The sequence below is a fragment of the Saccostrea cucullata genome, unplaced genomic scaffold, assembly GCF_032062105.1.
Source record: "Saccostrea cucullata isolate Sc308-1 unplaced genomic scaffold, CSIRO_AGI_Scuc_v1 ctg616, whole genome shotgun sequence".
Classification (NCBI taxonomy): domain Eukaryota; kingdom Metazoa; phylum Mollusca; class Bivalvia; order Ostreida; family Ostreidae; genus Saccostrea; species Saccostrea cuccullata.
The window spans coordinates 337,436-347,558 of NW_026929709.1; the positions used below are offsets into that span (position 1 = coordinate 337,436).

The window sequence follows — 10,123 nt, forward strand, 5'->3', positions numbered from 1 at the left end:
TACCTTAGATTCGAAAGTGGTCCCGTTCAAATTTCCGGAATTTAAGGCTTTTACATGTTCTTTTCAATTACAATCTCTGTAATTATTTATAGAAATATGTATGACAAAATATTCTAGAAATAAATATCAAAAGCATATGCTTGCACAATAATCATAGATTAATTTAGCGATATAGTGTAATGTAAAGCTTAAAATGGGTAGCCAAATAGGTTCCAAATGACGTACTAAAGTGCACTCATTCTTTGTTTTAATCGGATGTATATTAATTTTTCAACCCTCTTATATATATTTACGAATATTGAGCAACATTTATTTGTCTTTAAACAAGCTGTATAATAAGCGTAAAAGTTTGAAATTTAGATATTTTGAAATCGCACAAAAATATTTATTTTGAAAAAAATATGCATACTGTGTTTGAATAACCTTGTTTTGAATTCGCCCTATTAAGAAGACGGTGAAACGGGCGAACATGAGAAGAGGGCAAACATTTCCCGATATGCTGTAACAGTATTTTTAGCATCCTTTCTGCTGTTGTTGATCTTTTGTCAATGTTTAACTAAAATAACGAAATCGTTAGATTTTTGTTTTTTTCAAAAGAACATATTTACGTGAGGATCATTTTTCGTTTTACGAAATACTTAATTTATGGGTAAGAAAGCGTCAGCCTGTCTCTTCATATTCATAGAAACGTGAAAAAGCATATTCAGCATTTCATGAGCATGCTTGTCTTGACTTCTGATATTTGAAAATTAAATGTCAATGTGCAGATAATTTTTTTTCTGCTTCCAATAGAACATTTATTGGTGATTAAGTATTTTTTCTTCCCCTTAATATTTAGAAGACTTTTTCATTTGATTTATAACAAGCCGACACATTATATCAGACAAGACTTTCCTGCTATATATCAACAGCATTTATTTCCTAGAGGCACGCTTATCGGCGAATCTTAAAAATCGTAATTAAGTCATAAATACTGGTTTCCTTTTTTATATTATATTAATTAAACTCACCATAACCTTAAATCTAGTGAATAAAATTTTACCCTTAGAGGAAAAAATTAACTACAACAATAAGACTAGCATTTCCTGAAACTATTATTTTGATTATGTGCCGATACTGAACAACTCATCGTTATGGAATTTATAGAAGATGGACACATATCAGAAATGCTTTTTTTCATATGTTACCTGCAATACTGTGTAACAAAAGTAACTATATGTACTTATTTCATAATTTCTATTTCAACTACATACATGAATGAAATTGACTAAAATATTCAAATATTGTCTCATCACAGTTGTCCTGTCTTGGGTATAAACTATTAGAATTATACAAGCCTGACTTTCTATTACTTCACCCTATTACTAGTAGATCTATTTTATTTTATTTCTTCAAATACACATACAAACCAGCTCTTCTAACATTTGTTCAAAATCTGATATGTAATTTTTCAAAAAAGAAAGCACATGCTGTGACATTAAACTCGAATTTAGATATACCAACGACGTATTGTCAATAAACCATGGCTATTTTTCTTTTCTGATGTCCACACGATTAACCCCGATGAGACAAAAAAAAAAATGCCACAGAGTCTGAAACATCTCTTTCATATTTCGATATTTTACTAGAAAAAAATGTTCATAGTAATCTAACAATAAAGCTTTATGATATACGTGACGACTTTAACTTTTTGATCGTCAACTCTTCTTACTTATGCAGCAATAAACCTTCATAACCTGCATAAGATGTTTATATGTTATGCTCTACGCACGAACAATTTCTAAAACGAGGTAAGTTTTTGGCAAACAAGTTGATGAAACAGGAATATAATCTGTCTCGTTAAAAGTAATCATTTCGTATTTAAATGGTCGATAAAATGATCCTGTCAGAAAATACAATCTTTTATACTTTTTGTTGGGCCATCATTTACACACTAATTGTAAAGGAATTTCCCCGTTATTTCCCGACCATGACAAGGAGCATACGGTGGGTGTGACGGCAGGGGATGCTCTGTGTTGACTCTGCTACAGAGTTTTAAATTTTAATGGGCTTTGAGCTTGAATACTGTTTGTTATCTCTGTTTATTTCTTGTAATAATCTCACAAATAAAGAATTAGAAAATTTAATTATAGGTTGCATCACAACGGTTACCCTCAAGGCTATTTGACAATAAAGCAGGACAGTTTTCCAGTGAATAGAACTCAAGAATAAGTTTAGAACTTAACAGAGAACTCTTCCATGAAGACGCATACTCTTCTTCAGTAAAAAATTATTTCTGATAAACAATTACAAAAATAAATTGCATTTCTGTAGTAAGTTTTACCAGATGTGAAAATGTTGCAGACATCTTATGACTTTTGTCAAACAAGGAATGGCCTGTAATTATATTTACGACACTGTTCCGCGTTCTGTCTTTGAGCGATTTGTGCATTGAGTGGGACATAACGGCGACCCCCGGGGAGCCACTATTACGCTTCCTGTTTTTTAACCAGAAAACTCGCCAAACTCACATATTCACATGTAACAAACGTCTTTGTAAATATGCATTTGCCATACTTGCGCTAATTTTTCACGTCGGAATATTCTGTAATGGATGTCTCTATCTATGTTATTAATTAGTGTAATTTGACATATCACCCTTGTTACAAATTAGTTATATATGACTTCTGTGAGAACTGAAATTCTCAAGGTTACAGATTAACCAGATGTTCAAATAACCAAGATAATTTCTCCAAGATCATTAAAAGAACCCAAGGTCCACTAAGTTCAGATAAGATTTCAACATCGAAAAGAAGCTACAAGATCAACATGATTTTACACACGTAACGACATAGTAACTTACATGTATGGCTTGTGCATATGTTTTAGTATAATATCAAATTTAAAATATATAGAAGCATGAGCTACTTCAGAAATAATTCATGATCCACTTTTTTCGTTTTATATCGTAGAGTCGTTACAGGAAGGGTTCGGGAAAGTGTTGCTCAATAATAATTACTGAATTGTCACCCAGTCACATATTTTATTGGAGCTCGAATCTAATCTAATGGCTTTTTTAAAGAAGGAAATGCTCTGCATTTTGTTGGATTTTTGACATATCTCTATAACAAACAATCTATAATGTTTTGATATGGCCGTTACAATACCATCTCCCATTCAGTGGATTATCGACTTAAAGAAACAAGCCATTCGAGTCATTATTTATAATGTGTCGATACAGAGCTATCCTGGAAGTGAGGAAGTTCCTCATAGGAATCAATGGATTTCTAAATCGGGTATGATTTATCTGGTCCTGGTTTCCTTGTAGGATATAAATTTAAATAAAAATCAAGGTCAAACAGTTTTTGGCAAGAAAGAAGACAGCAGACATGGATACATTGCTTGTTTTATATTGCCATAAACGAGTTACAGTTCAATGACAAGAAGGTCATACGAGGGTTGTTAGAAAAGTTCGCGGACACATTGAATTACGGAAAATCTATTGTGTACTGTGAAGTATGTCCTATGTTGGAATGAATTCCTACATTTTGATTATTGGTATATAAAAAATCAGGTCCATATGATAAAATCTTGAAAATTTACAACTATTTTTACCATAAGATCATGGGATTCACAGAGCAATCACTTGATATAAGGCGACGTGACAACCAGATTTCACCCCGTTAAGCTTTGTCGCAGTTCTATAAATCTTTCATTTCTTCAGATTTTTCCTATCTTTTTCTACTTTAAAATTGAATATCTATATCAAGACATGTTACTTTTCTTCTATAATGTTTTTGTACTGATTTGGATATTACTGAGATCTTTAAAAAGTCTATGCAGTAAATCGATCAGGTATGGAAACTGTGCAAAACCATATAGGCGCAACGCAACGCCCATGCGATACAGGGGTAATGAAGTATCGATGGATTTAATCATTCAAATTGTTAATCCTTCCATTCTTATGAAGCTACAGCCATTTGAAAACTTGTCCTTTGTAGGTGTAGGAAATTCCCAGCAGCATCTTGAACATTTTAATATCTTTTTAGACATTTTCAAGTCTACTTACATAATTTTTACGTAGTGCAGTGCTCCATGACGCTCAATGACGTTCCGATTTTTGGCTGTCTTTTCACGCTTTGATCATTTATAAACGGCTATAAAACAGTCATATACCCTCCAATTTAGATCAAATTTTCTCCCATTGACGTTTGATGAATACTTTAGAGGCAGGTAAAATATCATAAATCTCTTTGCGCTACAATTGTGCAATTTTTGATTTTAATTAAGAGTCTTTGTGATGTAAACGTGCCAAAATGTAGCATGCTCCGTGAGTCAAGTTTTATCAAAATAAAAAAGCTGTATATTTTTCAATAATCACCGGAGAGCACCAAATTCTTGTATATTTATTGGAAAAAAAGGTAAAGATTTTATCTGGAAAGTTTGACCGGTTTCGTGGAAATAGCGCGCTCTCAATAGAACTTGTCCGCGAACTTTTCTAACACCCCTCGTACACGATTATCAATACCTAGTAAAAAATATACTTTCCCTAGAATTGTGATTCAAATGTTCGCGTTGTTTTCCCAACCAAATAATACATCAACATGCATATTACACTTCTGCAAGGTTCTAGAGGATAATATTATCTACATAGTCCAGGGAGTCATTGAATTTATTGTATTAAAACTTAGTTTATGTAGTATTTGGAACTATAACATTAACACTTTTGGGCTTATTGCAAAGATCTGAGATTTTGAATTAAGTTAATGTTGGCTGAAATATCAAGGAAAAGATTAATCGTCTTAAAGTAAAAATTTGATTTTTTGTTTTCTTATTTGTTGAGAACATTTTCTCAACTTGTTTTTGGCATATAACTTGAAGAGATAGAAAACTGTGTTCAGGCCTAAAATTTTCAACTTAAAGAATGGACAAGAACACAATAATTAACATTTGTTAAAGGAGGAGATTTGGTCAATAGGAATTGTATTAATAATGATGAGATCTTGTCTTTCTTAAGATAAAATGAGGTGTGTACAACGTTAACATTGTTTGTGCTCATTTGACAGAAAATCTCAGAGAGAAATGTTTGTAAAAAAGAAAAATCCGGAATAAAAAAAAGTACAAATAAAGATCGATGATTTTTTTTTTTTACTTTTTCAAATGTAATGATTGGTCAAGGTTAAAACAAATCATATTCAAGAAAATAACCTGAAGAAATGTTAGAAATCATTATGATAGCTAAATGAGCGTTTTTAATATCGATTACATGCACGTCTTTTATTTAATATCTTCCTCATTTGAACAAAACTTGACACATATCATGGTTGACGGGATGTCATAGTGTTTTTCAGCCCATGTAAATGTTCGATTTTTAATTCGGCTGGGCATTTAATTCAGAGAGGCTTGAATTCATTTTCATCACCACAGGGTCTTTGAGAAAAAAAAATCTTCAGTTACTGTGTTTTCTCTAGAACTCTGGAGAATAAATGATTTGGAATGTACATTTATGCTCGAATTTTGTGATAAGATTGTTATTTCATATCTCACTTATAAATTGAATAAGCATTTAGAAGCAACAAGATATCAAAGAAGTGGTACAATAATTTTCCTGATAAAATGTTGTAGCGTTTCTCGAAAAATGAAGATAATTTTATAGTGATGTAATTGAGCAATTCTGTCATTATAGATTGATATCAAATTGTTTGCACTAAAATACATATGATCTTTTTTTCGATGAATACATTGATAAGGAGTCATTTCCTTTGGTAGCTCCGAATTCGAGTAAAACGAAATGAGTTTTGATTGTTTGTAAGGAATTCGGGCGTTTTTCTACTTTGTGATCAGTTAACCGCATTTCGCAGAAAGAGTTTCTTTTCTAGATCTGCCTTCAGGGTGATGTTAACAGCTGTTAAATGTGTAATTATACAGAAATGGTACAAAGTAGCTAGGATTGTTCAAGTTATTCATAAAATTATGATACATATATATTCTCAAATAGGAATTTGTATGTGAAAACTCTTAAACACGCGACCATCAGATTTTAACCATTGTTTTATTTATTAAACCCCCGCTTAAAAAGCGGGATGGTATATAGTGATCGCGATGTCCGTCCGTATGTCCGTCCATGCGTCTGTTACGCTTTGGGGTACCCATCTCTTATCCGCAACTCCTCTGATACCATTAAATGAAATCTAATGAGACTCACAGAATCTTTGTTATATAGTGCCATTGTGCACCTTTTATTTTGCTTTTTGATCGGACACAAAATTTGGGTTTTCAAGAGCAAAACATGAGCATGACTATTTTTTCTATAATATTGAATGGTGCCCATGTCTTATTCGGTTCTTTTTGATCTGACACTTATAATGGGGGGTTTTCTAGTGCAAAACATGGATTTTGCCCTTATAACCATACAAGATGTATCATTATGTGAGCTTATTGCCCATTGCTACCTCTAGTTTTTTTAATAAAGTCTTTTCTTTCATTCTATTACTGCCTATGAAAATAATCACAAACCATAGACCCATGGGTGTTCTTATAAGGATTTCCATATTACCCCCTAAAAAATAATGATAAAACATATTTTATAGTTATATATTTTTGCCTATCACTGTTTTTCTCTTGAGAATGATATCTTTTTTGTTTTCAAATAAGGAAATTAAAAGACGCAAGTTTCGGAAATACAGTTCACAACTACAGTAACAGTGTATATACGTATAACAGCCTTGTGAGGTCCTGAAACATTTACAAAGTTGTTCTTTCTGCGCAATTTGCATTTTCGATTTATTAATGCAGATAAAAATATGAATAATATACAAACCTTTTCTATTCAGTATTTCAAAAAACTTCAAACAAAACAGTTCTATGGTCACATGATTAAAACTTTATAGCGAAATATTAGTTTTGGCCGATAGGAAGCATCGGAAATGTGATAGAGAATATATTTAAAAGATACAAAAATTAATTTTGTAAGTATTATCCTCTAATTACAGCTCTTCCACCAGAGGTTTATACCATATGGGAGGCGTATCCGTGGAGATTCGGAGAACCTTTCTGTATATTTAAAGCTTTTCTGCTGGAATGGACGTCTTACGCCTCTGTGTTGACCATTACTGGATTCACCGTGGAGCGCTACATCGCCATTTGTCATCCAATTACGGGTCAAAAAGTTACCAGACAATCGCGAGCTTTTAAATGTATCATCTGCATATGGATTATTTCCGCATGTTGTGCTTTGCCATATCCGTTTCATACGCGCACATTCTATTATCTAAATGATCCTAGAACTAATTTGCCTATCAAGGATACTTTATTGTGTAACATTCCAATACAGTGGCACGAAAGGATGATCGTCATGTTTCAAGTGTCTACTTTCGCTTTCTTTTTCCTTCCAATGTGTATCATTACAATTATGTACATATTGATAGGGATTCGTTTGCGCAGGACGGAAGTAGACACGACAATGGGCGTCCAATATAAAGGCGCTCTGTCAACGACCGCTAGGGCAAGGAAAGCAGTTCTGAAAATGCTAGGTACAATTTGTTTATCATTTCATTGTATAGACCTTTTTTTAAAAATGTATATATTAATCTGGGTAATAGTATGGCTCTTCAAATATATTAAGAAGTCTAGAATATTTTTTTTTCAATATTAACTTATAATAATCAGTCTATGTCACACAGAATACATAATTTGGCGAAAAATATATGTATAGGTAGGGTACATAAGTTCTAACACTAAAAAAAACCTGAATACTTTCACATTTTTCACGGTAATTATCATGCAGAGAGAATTTTACTCCTAAACCCCATTTAATTATTTTTTCTCAGTAAGACTTATTTTTTTCTGAATATTCTAATAAGTCACAATATTTGGTAAATTTAACGTTAATATACTGAGGAATGAGAAAAGACTAGGCAAAACTAAAACAAATTCTTGTAGTATACAAAGTTCATTTAAAAAACAAAACTTTAAAATTCAAAATCAGCCCATGTGAAGAATGAAATTCATCAATCAATTTATCATACTTTTGTCAAAACAGACAAGCTTTCTTAAGAAAAATCATAAAACGTAAAGAGCAACAGTAAATGACTTCTTAAATTATATCTTTTTAAGTTTCTGTGGAGAATTTCCTCTTTAGTTTTCAGAAACCACTAAAATGATTCTCTCTCTCTCTGTCTCTCTCTCTCTCTCCACTGAAAAAACCTACTTCAAACCCCTAGAGAGTATGTCTAAGTTAAAACTACTTCTGATATAAGGAAGAGAAGTCAAGGACATCTGAAACATAAATGTCGACATGCAAATATTCGACAAGATATTATTGTTACATGTAACATTGTTTGCCACTTAACGAGTCAGAAGTAGGATTCATAGATTCCAGATGATGTCATCTGTCAGTCGGCCTTTCACCAAATTAAGATGCTTCTGTACAAAATGATGCACGCTGATACAATCTGCGTTATGGTGTCTACCACTCATTTTACCATTAAAGGATTTATTCTATAATTACTAGCATGTAACTTGGAAGATCAAAAGCAAATTTGAAATCAGGGCAAGATAAAAAAAAAAGTTTATTGTTTTTTGCTATTCCTATCGTGATAAATTTGTCAATGCTATACTAAAAATTCAAAAGAGTAATTCTCTCTCCTCTTCCTCTTCGTCTTCTTCTCTCTCAATATCTTTTTATTTTTATCAGTGGCGGTTGTGGTGGCTTTCTTCCTCTGCTGGGCGCCATTTCACGCACAAAGACTGATGACTTTGTATGTCAAAGATTGGAGCCCGGAGTCTATGGAGTTCCACAGTCATTTATTTTACATATCAGGTACAATTATATCATTTAATCCATTTCATTTTAAATATGACATTGTCTTAATGGATATTCAGTGTTATTTCAGTATTTTAGCCTGAAGCAATAATATAACCCTTAAATTAAGTGATTTATTTCTTTTCTTTCTTGATTCCAGGTGTTTTATATTTTGTTAGCTCAACTGTGAATCCCATATTATATAATCTATTATCCAGGAAATTCCGTTATGCTTTTAAAAGGACGTTTTGTCGGTGCTGTTTAAATTTGGAACCTTTTCCCACTTTCTACAAACTGAAAGCGATATTCATAAACAGAAGTGAACAGAATTCAGGCTCCCCCAGCCCTCGATTTATATATCCCCAAAAACCTGTAGGTGGGGACACCCCTTACAATAAACATGGCGGGAGCCTTTCTTTGAGCAGGCCAGTCAAACAAGCATCAACCAAAGACACAATGATTAAATGTTCATCATCCGGAAGTAGTTCGCATGCGCACTCTGATGGAAGACTTCATTTTATATGTCGTCACAAAAGTTGTAGTAGCAACCGTATACGACTTAGTCTTGAGGTAAACATGATGTATACACAGTTTAACAACGCATCGTGTCAGGATATTGAAAAACTTAGAAAAATGAAATGCTTCAGACAGCTCTCAAACCATAAGGTCGATTCCAAAGATGGCGAAACAGAGAAAGATTGTGATGTTACAGCAAGTCTTATTTAACTCTGTGACAGAAAGCATATTCTTGCATTATAATAATAAAATCGCTTTTATTTAAAATGTGTTTTTCTAAGCTTTAAGGCGAATCGGTTTGATTGATGCTGCTTCCTTGATACGAGATCTGCAAAATAAATTTGATACGAAATGTTTTTTATTGCAAAAGTCAACATATTTATGCCTGTGTATAGAACCTAGAACACGTTCTTTGTTGTACATTGTGTTGGTTAGGCTATTAAAGATAAGGGATAGCCAAAGTCCGGGAAAATGGGGTTTTATCATGATAGCTTGGCACAGAGTCTGACACATTTCATATTTAGATATTTTACTTGACAAAGACAATACCGGTAATTTAACAACCAAGCTTTATGATAGATGTGAAGACTATTGTTTCAATCGCTAGTTCCCCTTAATTTTGCTTCGAATTTATCACTTGCATACGGGGTTTATATCTCTCAGTTGATCCGATAAGCAAGAGCATACTCTACGTATGAACAATTTCTAAAACAAAGTATTTTTATTGACAACAATTAAGATGCTGGAACAAGAATATCACCAGTCTCGTTTAAAGTCATAATTTCGTAGATTCCATATGGTCGAAACAATGACCTTGTCAGCAAA

The 10,123-nt window shown here is 32.7% G+C and overlaps 1 protein-coding gene across 3 annotated transcripts in view; it reads left to right on the forward strand.

Moving 5' to 3' along the window:
• LOC134281928 (pyrokinin-1 receptor-like) overlaps positions 1–9,641 on the forward strand; it is a 41,935-nt gene extending 32,294 nt beyond the window's left edge. The window contains exons 2-4 of one of the 3 annotated variants that reach the window (XM_062764365.1): positions 6,972–7,511; positions 8,675–8,800; positions 8,943–9,638. In XM_062764365.1, the coding sequence (XP_062620349.1) occupies positions 6,972–7,511; positions 8,675–8,800; positions 8,943–9,508 (1,232 nt within the window). In that variant the 3' untranslated portion in view covers positions 9,509–9,638. Of the gene's footprint in view, positions 1–6,971; positions 7,512–8,674; positions 8,801–8,942 lie in introns of all 3 variants that reach the window. The other 2 variants (XM_062764363.1, XM_062764364.1) reach the window with 2 other exon arrangements.
• Positions 9,642–10,123: the final 482 nt, after the last annotated feature.